This window comes from Kryptolebias marmoratus, linkage group LG2 (assembly GCF_001649575.2).
Source record: "Kryptolebias marmoratus isolate JLee-2015 linkage group LG2, ASM164957v2, whole genome shotgun sequence".
NCBI lineage: Eukaryota > Metazoa > Chordata > Actinopteri > Cyprinodontiformes > Rivulidae > Kryptolebias > Kryptolebias marmoratus.
In genome coordinates, this window is record NC_051431.1 from 20,174,812 (window position 1) to 20,190,257 (window position 15,446).

Sequence of the window (15,446 nt, forward strand, 5' to 3'; positions counted from 1 at the left end):
AAAATTCATTCACGGGTTGGCACAACACACACACTGCTTGTATGCCCCTAAGACTTAAGAGGCTTAAAGCACCATGTGCTAACTTGGCTAATAACACTTGAGCTAAAACGAGAAGTCAACATCAACAAAAACAGAAAATCAGTAAAAGAAAAACAATATTGTCACACACAAAATCAGAGTTTTTCTCACCAATACAGTCTTTAAAATGCAAAAATAAATACAGCGGGTGTCTAATTTTGGCTTATTGTCAATAAACGCTAAAGCTAAAACTGTTTCCTGGTTGCAAAACAATCAAAACCCCCTCTGGAGGCTGGAACAAAGATTAAATGATTACATGCACCGACAGGTGGACACTCTGCCAACAGAGACCAATAAGATGTGATTTAGACATTTTTAACTCAGCAGCTGGTTTATTATCACCTGCTGCCAAAAGGCGGGTGACAATGTTTTTGTTCTTTTTTTTGTTTGTTTTCGAGCCTTTTGGCACCTTTAGTTGGCCTTTTATTGAAATGTTTAAATTCTTAGTTAGCCTTCAGGTACCATTAGTTTAGTTTAGTCTATCCTAGCTGTTCAGCTGAGGTTTTTAAATCCTAGTTTAGTTTCTGTTAGCCTATTATTAGTTTATTACATCTTAGTTTGGTTTTCCTCAGTTTATCTTCAGTATGACTTGTTTTAGATAAGTTTAGTTTTTTTATCCTTGTTTCCTAGCTTAGTTTTTCTTCTGTTTATGTTACTTTTGCTCATTTATTTTATTTAGATTATCTTAGCTCATGTTTAAGTTAAGTTTAGTTTAGCTTTTTATATCCTAGTTTTTTAGCTGTTTGTTTTACTTTTGCTATTATTGTGTGTGATGACTGTATTTTTGTGTTTTCATGATGTAAAGCACTTTGAAGCGCCTTGTTGCTGAAAAGTGCTTTAGAAATAAATTTGACTTGACTTATCAGTGTGTGTGTGTGTGTTTATCTTGCTGCCTGTTAAACAAGTACCTCATGAACCACTGGACAGATTTTGATAAAACGCCTAGAAAATAATTACTGGATGTACAACTGATTAACTTTCACAGTCAACATGATTTAAGATGGCTGCCACGGCCAAGCAACCTTAGCAAACACAAAAATGTCTGTAATTCAGTCAATTTTACACTGACTGTGTGGCAGTAGCTCAGAGTCATTCATCACATATAATATGAGCGCTAACAGACCAAATAAGATCGATACTGTGTGGTATTGTGCGTAAGATTATTTTCAAGATATGTCCATAACAGCAACAACTCCATTATTTCTTAAAACAAAATTATCTTAGTTTAAAACTCTGGCATGAAAGGTGGCATGCTAGGCCCCTAATTTATTATAGAGATTTGCTTTAGAAACTCTATCGCCTGCTCTGCTCCCAACTAGTAGGATTATGTTGATGACGAGTTTCTATCTGGCAACTTCTGAGATCCACTTCTAGACACCGCTTTCTCATGAAACCCACAAACAAAGCCGGACCTCAGGATGAAGCCCTCTCCTTCCAGTGACAGTAGCTAACAAAAGGCCCTGTAAGTGATCTGTCCGGCATGGTTACTTGACATGGTGTTATGCAAGCCATTACATCACAGTCAGCCGAGAGCTGCTGTTAGTAACCATGAATTACTGCTCTGCAGTTACAGGCAGGACTTCGGTGCAGCTCGGAGCCCTGAGTCACAAAGAGCAGTGTTGACAGCTTCTGTCCAACTGGGAAGGTTTTGCTGCGCCGAAAGCTGGAGGTTTTGAAGGATATCAGGAACAGGCCCAATGCCTTCATGGAATGCACTTGGGACACCTCTGACATGAATTTATCATTGACAAACATGCTGGTTTTCAGTTATTGTTCATTTTAACGGTCCCTACTCACATGATTTGGAACAAACATCAGAAAAGCAATGCTGAGGGACGCTGAATGGCAGCTACTAGGACAAGGTCAAATTTGCGCCAGTATCTCACTGGGCTGCGACGTTTGAAGACTAGTTTGCAACTCAAAATTGCAAGAACATTGTAGGAAGAAAGGCAAATTTTTGTTACGGTGTCAATGAATTGTATTTGCAACCATATGCCCAGAGAGCTGCGTTTTGTACAGCCAATTTTTTAAAACCTCGGCCTATTTTCAATCTTTGCATTCTTACTGAGCCTTCATTTCCTTCAAATCTTGTTTTTTTAATTTCTTAATTACTGAGTGAGGCTTATGATCTAGGAGATAATGAATAATGAAATAATATGAGTTGGTATGTTTATATTCATCATGCAGGGTTAAATCTGCCTAAGCCAGAGGACACATTTGAAGACAAGTGAACCTGGATCGGACTTCAGCACAAACACTGCAGCACCCCTTTAAGGTCAGCTCACCCTGTGCAATTTTAAAAATTGTAAAGGACTTGTATGAGTCACACTGTGCAAGCTTGATTTTATACATAAATAAGCACTGGCATTGATGCTCTTTTTTATTAGATTCAGACTGTAAAAAGAGGGGCAGGAGGAGGAAAAAGAAACCCTAGTTGATGTGCTTGTGACTGGGAAAAAGATGCTGAAAATCGCAGCCTATTTTGTGCACATTCTTCTCCCAAAACATTTCTGACAGTGCTTGATATTCGAGAGTGCTAAATTGGCTGTTAGTGAGCCTGTCACACCGAATGACCACAACAGATCACAGGTTCAAGCTCACAGCCAAAGATTTTCCTATGAAAGTTTTACGACGACGGCCAAAGATCACACAGCGTGAACCCGGCTTTATTTGATCATTTTTATTAGTGGATGAATTCCTTCACAGCATCCTCATTTATCCTTAAATCCATGACACATCTTATTTTAGATGTTGTGTTTCTTTGAAGGTTAATGCCAAGCTTTATATGTACATGACTTCTTTGAGAACATTGTCTTTATTTTGAGTTTGACAACCCGCTCCGACTACAAAACAAAAAGAACAAGTTACATCTTTCTTTTTTATTTGAGAATTTCTGTAAATGCTTTGTGGAGGTTATGAGCGCACGGCGAAGAGATGTTTAGGTGAACTTTCTGAGATGTTTACTTCTGGGACGACTGACACCAGATTGTTTCCCAAACCTAAATAACAGAGACAGAGCCAGACTGGACAGACTTGTGAGACGGGCCGGTTCTGTCGTGGGCAGGGAGCTGGGCTCAGCAGGGACTGTAACTGAGAGGAGGAGAGGGAGAAGCTGCTGGCCATACTGGACAGCACCCAGCATCCTCTGCGCAGCGCCATCATCAGGCGGCAGAGTGTGTTCAGTGAAAAACTGCACATCAGAAAGACTCAAGACGTCATTACTGTCCTGGTTCACAAGGCTGTACAGCACCTTCCAACTGTGACAAGTCGACCGCTTTATTAAGTCTAACAGACAGGATACAAAAAAAAAGAACATTTAGTTTAATTACTCTACTTAAAGAGTTTATTATGTTTATTTAATGTCATAATGAAAATTCAATTGATTACCTTGGCTTATCTAATGAGCTAATTGTGTTTATGTAGCAAGTTTATTGTGTTAATGTCATGATGTTGTTACTGGATCTTTTGAGTTTTCCTCTAGAAATAAAGTATCTATTTGATCTATCTGTCTGCCTGTAACCTTTCACAAATTGATTAACAACAAGAATAGTTAGTAGGATCATGGTTTTAAGACATGCATGAAAGCATCAGACCAGCAAACTGCTAAAATATCTGGTTACATATCCTGCTTAGATTTACATTAAATGGGTTTGATTAGCAGTCCCTGGTCTTGCAACCTTTATTCCTATGAAGACAGTTACTTTGATTTCCACAAACTGCTTATGTGTCTTAGCTTAGCTTTTGTTAAATAAGTTGTGACATAAAGTAACGGGTCACATTGCTTTTCATTTCAGGTAATTTTTAAAATCTGTTTTAAGACTTAAAAACCATCAGGTAAATCCTAATTAATTTAGAAAAGTAAAATCAAGAACCTGCCAGTAGGATTGAACTTTTCTATGCTTTAACCATGACACTTTTGTATTGCTCTTTGTTGTAATCCTAATTTTGTTTCTTGGTGGAAGTGCCCTTATTTTGCTTAGCACCATTAGCTTTGGTGCTTGTTCAAACTTGAGGTTTCCAAACCCATGAGTAGTATGACATAATCTGTGAAAAGCTGCAACAATTAAAGAAGGAAGGATTTTCCAGGTCAGCGATGAAATAAACTTGCACACACAACACTTAAAGCTGCATCTGATAGAAAATAAAGAAACAAGAAAAATGTCACAAGCTAAGTTGGTGTGAAAACATCAAAGAGTAATATAATGCTAAGATTAATGTGGAGACTTATAATGAAGAATTACAGAACTCAGAAGGAAATGACTGACAAAAATGCAGTGGGTGTTTTGAATGGCGATATCTGGACACACTTAAGACTTCATAACGATGAAACCTAAAAGTATGATTTAATAAATGAAACATGGTTTGTAAAATCCACCTAACAAAATCAAAATACTTTGGTAATACCACTGATTTTAGAATACAGAGTAGTTTTATTTAACCTGATCTAATGTCTGCAATTTCAAGGAACACAACCTGTCTGACTAATGAGACAAGAACTAAGGCGATGCTGTCAACATCGTCCTCTGACTCTGAGAGATCAGAAACTCAACAGCGGCATTTTAAAAAGACAAAAATGAAGGAATTAGGCTGCTTGGTGAAACAGCAGGACCTTAGAGGCAATGAGCTCTCATCAAAAACTCTCCAAACAAAATTACCTGTGCACAGCAGCCAAACTAAAGCCCACAACGAAGAACCTAGTAAAAACTAAAAATGGAAAACTGGGTATCGCTTTAGGTTTTATCCAGATTTTTTTTAACAGTCTGTTCTTTAAATGATGAACAGTCAGTGTAATAAACAGTGGCATGGAAATGGGCTCTCTGCCAAATGCAAAATGCATCAGGGTTATTTATATAACATTATGTTTATTCTGCATTTTGACACCAAACTGTAAGGAACTGCCAGATATTTACCCTCAGACAACAGTGAGATTTTGGCAAAACAGGTGTAAAAATCCAGCCCTCTTTGGAGCCCTACAGATCAGACGTACATTAAAACAGAAACATCATTCAAAGTTTAGGCAGGTCAAAGAAAATTGGACTTTACATTACTGAACTGGCATTAAGAATTAACAATTTTTTTATTTTTATTTTTTTATTTTTACAATTTTTTACTCTATTACAGTTTAAGTTTTATGATTGTGGGAGATTTTAATCACAAAATGTTTAATTAAAATCATTGATGGTGTCACTCACCCTTACCCTAACTACTGAGTTGTGGAAAATTTTGAAATCCTAATATTGCAAACCAACTCCCACAACTATTTTTGGTACACATAGAAATTATACATCAAAACAGGTATTTTTTTAAAACCGATGTTTCTCATAACTCCCCTGCAGAGAGTGCACACCAAACCTCCATAGACTTTAGTTATATTTTAGATAAATATTCTCTTTAAAACTTGAAGTGAAGCATCTTTTCAACATATCATATCTCGTACATAAATAAACATTGTAGAAACACAAAAAGAAATCACTGACCATCAGAGTATTCTGCTGCTCACTTGAAGGATTTTTAAGATCTAACTCTTAGTTTTCACACAGAAACTGTTTATTTACGGGTTACTTTTCAGTCTGTTTGTTTCTCTGACTTTCTTAGGTTTGCTGTCAGGGAGTGATAAACACTGGTGTATGGTTACTATGGTGACTCTAATAAACAACATTCTTTTTTCTTATGGTTGCCTTTATACTTCTAATGCAATTCAAACATTAAAATGTATGCATTTTTATTAGCTTAGAATAATACAAAGTTAGGTAGGAATTATGGTTGGCACCTTTCAATATTTCATCAGACATTTTATAGCAATTGTCTAATTTTATTACTGAAGAAAAAGAGCCATTGTATGGTAATAATTGGAAGATGCAACTCACCGAGACGGATTGAGAGGCTCAGAATCAAAATCTAATTGTGAGGCTAGTCAAGATTCACAGCTCCATCATTCAAGAAGTTAAAGGTGCTATTTTTTCTGTTACACCCTCGTTGATTGCAGGACTTAGTGTCCTTTAAAGCTTAACATACTTGGCTAAAACAAATCAGAACTAAAGAAAAAAAAAGATAAACAATAATGGACTCTTTGAAGATGAGAGAACACTTACCCTGTAAGCACATCATAGATCTGGGACTTAAACCCCTCCACATGTTTTACCAGAAGAGAAATTTACAGTTTGCCTTTTCTTTCCAGATACATGACAGTACACAATGGAAACACAGATCCGTCATCAGCATATGAATGACTCAACCCAATCAGCCTTTCACACAACAGTTTGCTCTTTGAACCAACATGCTAAGTGTGGATAGAGGGAACATGCTGCTGACGTTTGCCCACAGAGGAGCAGACAATAGCAGCGACCACAAAAGCTTTGTTACTAACTGCTTCATGTACCAAAACACAGAGACACAGGAGTACCTGTCAGAGCGGTATCTCTGGACTGCAAGGCTCAGGAAATGTAATAAAAGAACTACAATATATCCAAGCTTCACAAGCTGTGGCTATTGTTGCAGTACCTATCTGTAACAATTAACAAAATGACAAATTTCAGTGAAGACGCCATGGGGCGGAACAATAATACGAGTAAAGAGAAAACAATGGCTGCCTGTTTCTTAAAGAGCCACACAGAAAAAGGAATCTGAGCCCCCTACATGCATTTTTGAGTTACTGAGTTGACCTCACAGACCTGGCAAACTGTTTTCAGAGTCAAAAAAAAAAAAAAGTCACTTAGATTGTCACTTAGGGCACGGCACACATGCCACAAAGCTCAAATGAAGCCCAGCATTGATATCGCTATAGCAACAGTGAACAGGGAGAGGAAGAGCAGTTTAAATATTCAACATGTTTGACTAAAAATACTAAAAGCAGCTTTGAGTAAGGAAGAGGCAGAACAATAATGTGACAGACAACGGGTCACAACACATTCAAGCTCAGTTATAATCTGGCAAGATGATATGATAATGTTTCAACACAAGTTTAATTATCGAGTTAGAATGTTGTATTTTACGGTAACGAATGGAGAGAATTCATTGTGATTTTTTTGTGTACTTGTGCATTCAGTACAAGAAGTAAACTAGTACACAGATAACCCATTTAGATGTGCTAATATTAAGAATACACTCAGTAACAGCCCTGATTAGGTGACAAAAAGGGACTACTGATAAAAGACTTAGTGATCCTGATGTTTCTAAACTTGTTTCTATGGCTTCTTAGATGCAGTTCTGTCAAATGTATTGCATTAGGAATGAAGCCAGCTGGCATCCGTTTTAGACAACATCAGCAGTAAGAACAGGAGAGTTTTGTGAATTAGTTATGAGTAGTCAGTATGCTACCTGCAGTAGACAGCAGTCAGAATGATCTTAGTTTGGAGAAGTAGGGAGACGTTCTCACTTGAGTTGTTTTAGATGGCAGAAATGAACTCTTTAATAGGCCGTGTTTTGAATAGAGGCAAACTCGACTCCATGTTTTTCCAAATTGAAATTGCACTGACTGACGGCTGTTTAACTCTGTCAATCCCACTTCAAACACAATGACCTATCCCTTTAAACAAAAGTGTCGTAGAAACTTAAAAAACTTGTTTCTTGAGTATTATTGGAAACTACAATAAGAACCAGCACAGAGATCTTAAGGATGAAACACACTTCAGGAGTTAAAACAATAACGTTGACCACAAAAAAAATCTCAACGTGGTGTACAGAGCCAACGGTAGATGGCTACACTGTACCACATACAGTAAATATGACTGCAATGGTCCACAGGAACATCTGGAGGCAGTATGTCTCTCCTGTTTAGCAAGACTGAGTACAGTCAGACTAACAAAGAAGAACAATGCGGAGAACAACGACAGATCTCTGGTAAAATGAATAGAAGAGGGGATAGAAACAAATGAGACCTAGACTTCCAAAAGAGTAGGAGTATTTCACTCAATTGAGAAAATTCATCGGATGAGAAGCGAAACGTCTTCAGCTACAGAATAGAAATCCATTTGTTTCTGTTTTTAACCTTTTTTGGATTTACTATGTCCTGAATGACTGAGAATCTACACCAGCACATTTCACTGAAAACAAACGAAAAGCTGAATGCAGATTCTGTAAAGCAGATCTTTTTTTTCCATGGCAGCACCATGGAGGTGCATGAGTCACATCTGAGATGTGAACACCCTGGAGCTGTGACACCAACTCTTGATAAATTTTAGTTAGTAAAGTTTGTCTTGGTGCCTTCTTTTTATTGTTGATGTTTGGACAGTAATGTTTCTCTCAGCTTTAACAAGGTATTGTGGATGATTACTTAGGGAACATCATTATAGTTATGTTAGCTAACGTGTTAGGAGCAATAGTAAATGAATGAACAGAAGTAGCTTCAGCATCTTCCAGCTTTTTTTTTCTCAAGTAATAATATTAAAGTTCAGTGGGTTTACTTGGCATAATACAGAACTGAACCATTAATTTGAAATTTTTTAAATAAACTATACATTGTTATTGTTTTATTATTTTATTTAATTTGAACCCCATTTTAAATTTAGGGACTTCCATGCTATCTGCCGCCATATTTGGTTTATTATTTACACTGATTTTGTGATTAACACAAAAAGTAAAACAATTTAAACACTTGATTAGTTTCAGATTTGTATGCTTTACAGGTTATAGTTTTAAATTGCTCTGGAATGTTATGTTGCGTTAATACAGAGACTTCGATGTGACATTCACAGGTGGGCAGACCAGAGGAGGTGAGACAAAACAAGTGTAGACCAAGAACAACAAGTGTACCCATAGGAAGCACAGATGGATGAATAGTTGTTGACTAATCAATTTATTAAAAAAAAAAAAAAGACACAGATTAGTTGACTACCAAAAGAATCATTATTTGCAGCCCGAATAATAGGTGTTCCTCAAAAATGTACATTTACAAACACTTAATGATCAGAAAACGGCTCAAGTATGACTGTACCCCTTAATCAGTGATCTACCCAAGCAAACTTCCAGCCTGGGAGATAACTGAGCTCCGAGTTAGCTCCTCGGGAGCCCGCTCGTATTGGTCAACTCTGCCTTATTTGCACCGTCTTCTGCACCCAGTTACTGCTCACGTCTCCTTTTAGCTTGAACTTGCTACTCATGTTGTGATCTTCTTACAGTAGAAGCTAAATAACATTAAAGCCCCCGCCCCATGAGCTGTCAGGACTGGTTCCTCCAACAAGCTACACAAAACACAGAACCGTTTGACCTCATCTTACTGAGACAGTAGGTGGTGCTTTACAGATTCAAAGCAGAAATCCTCAGCCATAAGTGATTTATCTCACGCTGTGACTCATAACTCATGAAAAACACAGCAAAACAACATTATACCAGCAACATAACTGAAGAGATTTTATGTTACAGAGAAATGAAGGAAACAAAAGACAACTTGATGAATAAATCTGAACTGATTTTGAATAAATTTTTATTTTTTAATATTATAGACCCTGACCATGACTTAGTTGCTAGAAAGCCAATAAGATTTGAAGTTTGGGGTTCAATAGGGTCACAAGCTTGATTATAATAAATAGATCACACAATGCAGCATTTAGAAGCATGTTCTGTCTGACAGTAATACATCCAACCGTAAAAGTAGGACTCAACAGAAACCAAATCAACAACAGAATGAAGCTAATTGAAACTCTCCAAAAGCAAAATATTATCCAGTTCTGTCAAGCATAGCTTGTTCATTGGCTTCTTGTTTAAGAGGGTTTAGTGTCAGAGTCTCGTTTACAAAACTGATCAGCATTACAGAGCTCAGCACTGAAAGACGAGTGCCATCAACGTGTTAATCAGGGTGAATCCTGACATGTCAGTCTTTTAAAATATCTCAGGTTCTTACTTCCACAGTGAAAGAAAACAGAGGGAGAAACAAGTATTCTGTTTGCACCACTTTGTTACAGTCTTTTCTTTAAATAAACTCTAAAGCTCTAAAGCCAAGGGGCTCAAGCTGTCCAAACGCTCAGCTCCACAATAGAACAGAGTTCCTTTTTTTGAGGGCCCCACTTGTTTTCACAGTTTTGCTGATCCTGGAAAATACCCATCTGGCAGTGGGCCTTTAGCTCGGCTCGGCTTGAAAAGACCACGTGGAGCGCCATGCGCATGCACACACGCAGGAATGTGCACACAACGCAGAGGCAGATATAAACATGGGCATGCGTGAGGACACAGATGAAGTACGCCCACGTATTGCAGAAACACATCGCACCTCAATCTGAGGCGATAGATTTAGCAATATTACACAAATCAGATGCATAATACCAAAATGTTGATCACCTTTTCCTTTAAATGCATGCATGAACTGCACAAATTATATAACCAACCCCACCCATTCCCTCTCCCTGCACAGGCACAGTGGCATTGCAAAATACATCCACTCTCCTCCATGAATCACAGAGAACGTCATACCCCTGGTGAAGCACACAGTCTCTCAGAACCTCGCGGTAGCAGCCTTCACGACAGGGGCAGCCCTCGTTGGCCACCGTCACACACTCAAACACCACCATGTCCTCGTAGGCCGCTCCCAATAATGAGCTGTTCACCCAGCGGATCATCCCACGGACTGCGCACCGTCCTTTCTGTCACAGTTTAAAAGAAGAACGGCGGCGGGACAGATAAATGGAGAGAGGAGGAGGAGGAAGAGGCAGGCAGGGAGATTTTCTCTAGCAGGCTTAGAGCCACTGATCTTCCCTGGCCAGCTCTGATCTCCTAATAACCAGCTTACATCGCCCCTAACACCACCTGCCAAAGAAGAGGCATCGGTGGGTCTAAGGGCGCAGCTGCTTCCTTCCTTCTAAACATGTTGATTTAGCCAAACGGGGGAAATGAGTCATTTATGCAGGCGGCCTCCACAAAACAGAGGCTGAATGCAGACAGGTAAACAGGCAGCACTAACCTGCTTGTAGCCATGAAGAGAGCCGCTCCGCAGCAACAAGCCCCTTTTAAATGGCTTCATTCACACAGAGGGATCCTTGGATGATGCACACGAGGAGGAAGCAGAGATGGATGAGGAGAGGGGGGAGAGGTGAGAAGACAGAGGGATGAGAGATGGAGGGGAGGAGGCTGGATGAGTTCATGAGCATGCCAGGAGGATGAGAGGAAAAGGAGGAGGAAGCGGACGTAGCGGAAGCAGAGAGAGGTATCGTATTTTCCCCCCAGACGGAGAGCCGATGCTGAGGATGGATATCAGACTTTAGTTTTCCTTTATTTATCACTCATTGTCTTCTTTATCTAATTTAGGCTGACAAGCTCCCATTTTTCCATTGTCCTCGTCTTCCTCCTCTTCTTCGCTCCTCCAGCTGTTGGATCATCTGCTTACATCTTCTCTCTAGAATCCAACCGAGGCTTTTTTCCTCGCAATTCCTGCTCCCTGGCTGCCCATGACAATGAATGGAAAGAGACTGAGGGAGAACGTGCTAACCAGGGTAGAGAGGGATGGAGGGAGGGTGAGAGACACAGACAGAGCAAATGAGGAAAGAGATGGCTTTCACTTTGCATTCCACCTCTACTCAGAGCTGCTACACTGAGCCTGCCGCTGCCTCAATTATTCATGGGCTTTCATGAATGGAGGAGCTGACATCACCGGCATTCAGGTCACTTTACATTCGAAGCTTGGTCTAAATCGCATAAGAAGCCCGTCCAGTCTTTGTGGTAAAACAGATGCACACACACTTTCCCTTTGACCACTGAAAATGATCAACAGTGAGACAACTGATGCAGTTTGACACTTGTTGTATCTTGCAACGAATACTAAGAATGCCAGCCTCGTTGGAAACACAAAACCAGACAGAAAATAGCATTAATGACTATTTATGCTAACAGTGTACCATCCAAACTCTTTGCCATTGATGGGATTTTCATATACCCACAAGAGAAACTTCATTAATTAGTCATTCCTGTTGCAACGTAAAGCAAAATCTTTGCTGTTTGTTTTGTATTTTTTTTACATATAAAATGCAATTATTCAAGCTTCAAATAAAAATGGAATCCTTCTGCTGACATGACACAGTCTTACAGGAAGCAGTCAATCTTTCTTTAAAGCTTACATATGTTCAAGCAATAGAATAAAAACAAAACCAATCACCCATTTTTGGGACATTTATAGTCATAACAAGATATTTGAACATTTTCAGGCCTTTTTAAAAGATTTTTCACATGTCACAGTTTGAAAGCATCTTAATAAGGATATGAAAAGGTTAGGATGGGTCCCAGTGGGAATTAATTTATTCTCTGCATTTGTTCCACTCTTTAAGAGTTTTGTCAATACAAAATTGTAAACAATTTGAAAATGAAATTTCCATTCCCAAATAATAACACCAAGAACCCCAGAGTTTGAGGGAAAAACCTCCAATAAATATCCTGAAACACTTCTGTCCTTCTGGTTTTCATTGATGAAGACCTGTATCCATTGCACTTTGCTTTAATTATTTTAAAAAGCGTTTCAGAATTTTTAAAACAGGGTTGTAACATAACGGCTGAATTCCATCCATCATCTTCATGTTCAAGGAACAAGTACAGACAAGTTACTGTGAAATGAAAACTTCTCTTCCCAGTTTGTTTGGCAGAATCAACCTCCTAATCAGAAATCACAAAGCACTTCACTGTCACATTGGATAAAAAATAAATAAATAAAAATTGTGTTCTGTGCCACAAAGCATTTTTCCAAAAGTGGCAAACATTGTGGAGTTTTTTTATTGTACTTCACTATATTTTAGTTCTAACAAAAAGATTTTTGCCAAGGGTTTGATTTTTTAGGTTGCAGAGCTATGAATGCTAATATTAAATAAATATTATTGGAATATTATTTTATGCCAAACAGCAAAAAGTGAAATGCATCTTTTCACTAAAGTGCATATAAAACTTGATCATGACAGCTTGTTTTGCTCACATTCGTATTTTATAGATACTTTTAACCTCATATTGGTCTTACAAGTATGCCGGGAAAGGTAATTCTAATGCAATCTGCTCAAACTCACATGCATTCATACAGAAAGACGTCAACAGTTAGTAATCACCTCTGGATCTTATTAGAGACGCAAACAGAACTCCGAGCTGCGCTGCTGGAGAGACCCCGGGACTGTAGCAATGCTGGCTGCCAGTGTGGGAGCCCCGAGCTGAGCGGTGCTGTGGAACAAAGGAAGCTGGTCCACTGAGCTGGACCACTGTGTGCCCAGATAAGCCTGCCCAGCCTCACACAAACAACTGACCTACTTAGGGGACCTCTGATGTCCATGTTGTTGTACACAAGGGACACGTAAACAGTCAAGCTGACCGCAAACTCATAAACACTGTTTGTAATGAGCAATCCTGAAGCACTGGCGCAAAACTTTTGACACTTTTGAGATAACCACCGATGAGTGATGACTTTCCAACTAAATTTAGTGTAGATGCGAGTAGAACACCTGTCCAAATGACACCGATTCATAAGAGTTCCTTCGTCTTTTCGAGAGGAAAGTATGCTGTTTACAGAGTTGTCATGGCAACAGAAAATGTGGTGACGCCTGACTGGTTCGGAAATGTCTGTCAGACCCACTGCGTTGGCTGTGCAGTTACCATGGCAGCATGTCAAGCCATTCATGTGCACTTTACTTGTTCCCAGCTAAAGGGAGAAAGACAGAGAGTGTGTGTGCTTGCGTGCGTGTGTGTGTGTGTGTATTTGAAGGAGGGCAATGACGTTGCATAAAGCATCGTCACACTTGATTAGTTATCTACAAAAACTTAGAGCCTAAGTCCAGCCAAAGTGCATTTTGGGTGATAGGTTAAGCAATCAGAAAACCCCCCCCAAAACTATTCAAATGTAATCCAAAAGACATAAGTTTAGCAATTAGCTCTAAACTAAATTAAAATGAGAATCTATGTATTGGCCATCTGTGAACTGAATTCATATTAAAGTTACAGGCTTCTGTACCTTTAGGTGCACAAGTCTGTTTTAAAAGCAGATTTATTTTAAACACTAATTTAAATTCAAAAGCACAACTCGGGGGGCTGATTTAAGCGATCAACGAAAGGAGCAGGAGGGAACAGGAAACTGGCAGCTAAATTAGGCTGCCATGGGGCACTTTGTTCCACGGGACAGGGCACAGTCACTGCCATGTGCCAGGGATCTGGGCGGAAGGAAGCAGGACAAACAGGGGACAACACAGTTGGCTGAAAGACCATGAGGGGTAGACAGAAAACTGTGCAGAGCTGATGTAAGTGCAGAGGATGGCAAACACTGATCCTCATAATACACTTATATCCATATAAAAAGTTACAAAGCATTCATTGAAAGAACACAAATTAACTTTACTTCTTGCAGCATTTTCAAATCGTTTGTGGTTCTTGGTACAGTGCACTGGTCATAACTGAAATGAGCTGGCTGCATGTTGTGCTCGTAAAGTTAAATGGTCATTTGCAGAGCTATCTACAACTGTTATAGTACTCTGGTACTACTCAAGTAGGTTAGATAAAATGAACGTAGAGAGAAAACACACATGAAAACAAACACATTTTCTCTTTCAAAGAAATATCAGTGTATTGACACACACCGAGTCATAGAGGGTTATAATACCAGGGGAAATGGACTTTTGTGAACAAGACACTCTATTGCTAGTATGTACAGGAGCATCAGCAATTCAAAAAAAAGGAGGGGGAGCAGGTTCTCATTGTTCTTCTAAAAAGCTTAACAGCAAAGTGGCCCTATTGTTTGCACAGATAAGCATATGAAACGCTAATGTAAGGCCTTTTAATGATACATTTATCACAGAAGAGGTATGCATAATAGTCCCCAAATACAGCTTCCAGTCTATTAATGGCGAGGCCAACAGAATTGTAGGGGAGGCAAACATTCCCTCTCACAGTAAGTTTTACAGTAGAAGGTAAATGCATCTGTTTTCTTCAAACTGTTATGATTGTGTGGACTTTCACCAACCACCAGAATAGGAGAGTCAAACTTTACCACTTCGTAAAGTTGCCTTTCTTGACATTCCGATATTGAGGTTACGAAGAGATGAAGTGTTGCAGGTTTCTCTTTTGAAGGTGCACTACAAATTGTGGTCCTACAGATTGCAGCTTTCATTTTACAATTCTCCTCACTCTCTCGACTGAGGACAGGTTAGGGCTGCGGTATTTGTTTCTCAGCCATGCTTTTGTGCTGAATGTAGTTTTGCACTGTCTTGTCTTATATGGACAGACATTCCTGAAAAGGAAGCAATGTAGAATGTAAAATTTATTGTTTGAAAATCTGAGTATACTTTTCTGTATGAATGCCGCCGTCACAGAAATATGGACAACTTTTGCTAAGAGCACTGATACCACTCCATACCATCACAGAGCCTTGCTGTCGAACGTTTTACTGATAAACTTGGTCGTTTTTATTCTTTATCTAAACTTCA

The 15,446-nt window shown here is 39.0% G+C and overlaps 1 protein-coding gene across 12 annotated transcripts in view; it reads right to left on the reverse strand.

Annotated features, from left to right (window-relative positions):
- Positions 1 to 15,446, reverse strand: part of gramd1bb (GRAM domain containing 1Bb) — a 136,793-nt gene that overhangs the window by 33,849 nt on the left and 87,498 nt on the right. The window contains exon 1 of one of the 12 annotated variants that reach the window (XM_025006799.2): positions 10,970 to 11,409. The exons of 10 other annotated variants lie outside the window; for them this stretch is intronic. In XM_025006799.2, coding sequence (XP_024862567.1) covers positions 10,970 to 10,983 — 14 coding nt within the window. In that variant the 5' untranslated portion in view covers positions 10,984 to 11,409. Of the gene's footprint in view, positions 1 to 10,482; positions 10,609 to 10,969; positions 11,410 to 15,446 lie in introns of those variants that run through there. One more of the 12 variants, XM_025006796.2, reaches the window with a different exon arrangement.